The sequence below is a fragment of the Pundamilia nyererei genome, unplaced genomic scaffold, assembly GCF_000239375.1.
Source record: "Pundamilia nyererei isolate P.nyererei 1_Seehausen unplaced genomic scaffold, PunNye1.0 scaffold00169, whole genome shotgun sequence".
Taxonomy (NCBI): Eukaryota; Metazoa; Chordata; class Actinopteri; order Cichliformes; family Cichlidae; genus Pundamilia; species Pundamilia nyererei.
Window position 1 is genome coordinate 916,040 of NW_005187570.1, and position 2,149 is coordinate 918,188.

General features: G+C 41.3%; 1 protein-coding gene across 1 annotated transcript in view; it reads left to right on the plus strand.

Annotated features, from left to right (window-relative positions):
* The window catches only part of LOC102204154 (atrial natriuretic peptide receptor 1), a 38,547-nt gene that overhangs the window by 23,081 nt on the left and 13,317 nt on the right, over nt 1–2,149 (plus strand). Inside the window, exon 4 of the mRNA XM_005745912.1 lies at nt 703–837. Coding sequence (XP_005745969.1) covers nt 703–837 — 135 coding nt within the window. The remainder of the gene's footprint in view (nt 1–702; nt 838–2,149) is intronic.

A 2,149-nucleotide genomic window follows, 5' to 3' on the forward strand; every position in this document is an offset into this window, starting at 1 on the left:
GACATCTTTCATCCGAAAACATCTGTAAGCAATTTAAAAAATTTTATACAAGAATGTTTCCTAATATCCAAGTAAACTTTTTTTTATTCGGGTAGTGACTGCCTAAAGTCTTGAACCTATGTACATCCTCCGTTACTGCCTTTCATGTCTTGAGTTGCTTAGCCAGGCCTTTACAACAGCCATTCTCCTGCTGCTTGTTTGTGTGTCTCCCTCTTTTTGGTTTCATCTTTAATAACTGAAAAGCATGCTCTCATGAGTTGACAACAACGCAATCAACAGTTTCTTTGCCTTGAGAAACTTTAAAATTGCTTTTGGTTGTTATTCATAGTCACTCAGTTCAGTTTATAAGCATCTGGGTGAATCTGAGCAGAAAGTGTAGTCCTGTATACTACAGAATTCATCCTGCTGCTTCTCAGCAGTCGCATCAACAGTAAACAGTAGTGGCACATTCCTTTAGCAGCCATACATCCCCATGGCACAACACTGCGGTCACCATGTCTGACACATAACGCCATACGCTCTGGATCACAAGATGTTCCTTTTTTTCTCTGTAGTTTTATCTTCCCATAATTCTGGTACAAGTTCAACTTCGTTTTCTCCGTCTGAAGATTTTATTTCTCTTTTAGATGTTTTCTATTATATTTCCACTACAAACAGTAATTCTATATAGTAATGGAACTACTTTTCTACCTTTGGTTCCAGGTGACCATTTTTTTCTCAGACATTGTGGGCTTCACCTCTATATCTGCGTCCTGTACTCCATTGCAAGTAGTGAAGATGCTCAACAACCTCTACATGTGTTTTGATACGCGCATTGACTCCTATGATGTCTACAAGGTAACCCAAGTTTTACTTCCACTTTCATCACTTTTTTGACTTCAATTGAAATAATTCTTTATTTAGTTACTTGTTCTGTGGGCATGTCTCTGGGCTTTAAGGTTATACATTGTTGAAATCTGGGGTGTCTGCACTTATGCAGATGTATTGAATCTGCTAGTTAGTAGTTGTAGCCTTTCAGTATACCTCTGTAAAGCCTAATTTTGGTTGTAGCTCAGGCTTCAACAGATTTCAGTAACAATATGCACTGTCAATCAGTAACACCCTAGCACAGCGGTCCGCAACCTTTTTTGTGCCATGGACCGGTTTATGCCCGACAATATTTTCACGGACCGGCCTTTAAGGTGTCGCGGATGAATACAACAAAATAAAACTAGTACCGGTACCGAAAAAAAGAAGATTTATTCATAACCCACTTGAAAAGACCCAGGAAAACCAAGTTAACGATAAAAACGATAACAAAATAACGCTGAAAACCGATAAAAACCCTGAAAACCATACATTTCACACCTGAGCCTCAACTCTCGCGGCCGGTACCAAACGACTTACGGACCAGTACCGGTCCAAGGCCCGGGGGTTGGGGACCGCTGCCCTAGCATACATTCTAGTCCTCCCTGATTTAGGTATTTTGTGTGTGCCGTTACACACAAGGAAACCTCAACAGAACCTTTGCAGTACTTGCAGAAGAGACAGAGCAGGGTTCTGGGCTGCTCCTCAGACTACTAATCAGTCTGAAAAGCTGCAGCTGAGTTTCCCTGGTTCTCTATCTGCAGCCATCATTGAAGCCTGAAGTCTCTGCTGCAAAGAATGATATTAAGACAGTATGGATCCTGTTCATTATGCTGTGTTGCTATTGTGGTGAAGGCTCTAAACTACCATGCAAGCTACACTTGGTGATAATCACATCGGTTCGAATGCACTCCCTATGTTTCCCCCAGGCTCAATGCAGACAAAGAATCATGACACAGTTGATGGGTTTACTGCTTCTTAAGGCAGCACAAAGATGTGGTTCACATGCATACACACAATAATATAAGGTACATTAAAGTTTATCAGAAACTGAAAAGTTGTTCACAGCCTGCACGCCTTACTGAACAGTTGCAAAGTTACAATTTACATTTCTCTGGATGCACACACAGGAACACAAACAGCAATCAACTGTGGATCTGATGAAGCCAACCAAGAGACTGCATGGCTGAACCGGTTGTCACTGATCCATCTGCACTAAATACAGTGGGGCAAAAAAGTATTTAGTCAGCCACCGATTGTGCAAGTTCCCCCTCCTAAAATGATGACAGAGGTCAGTAATTTG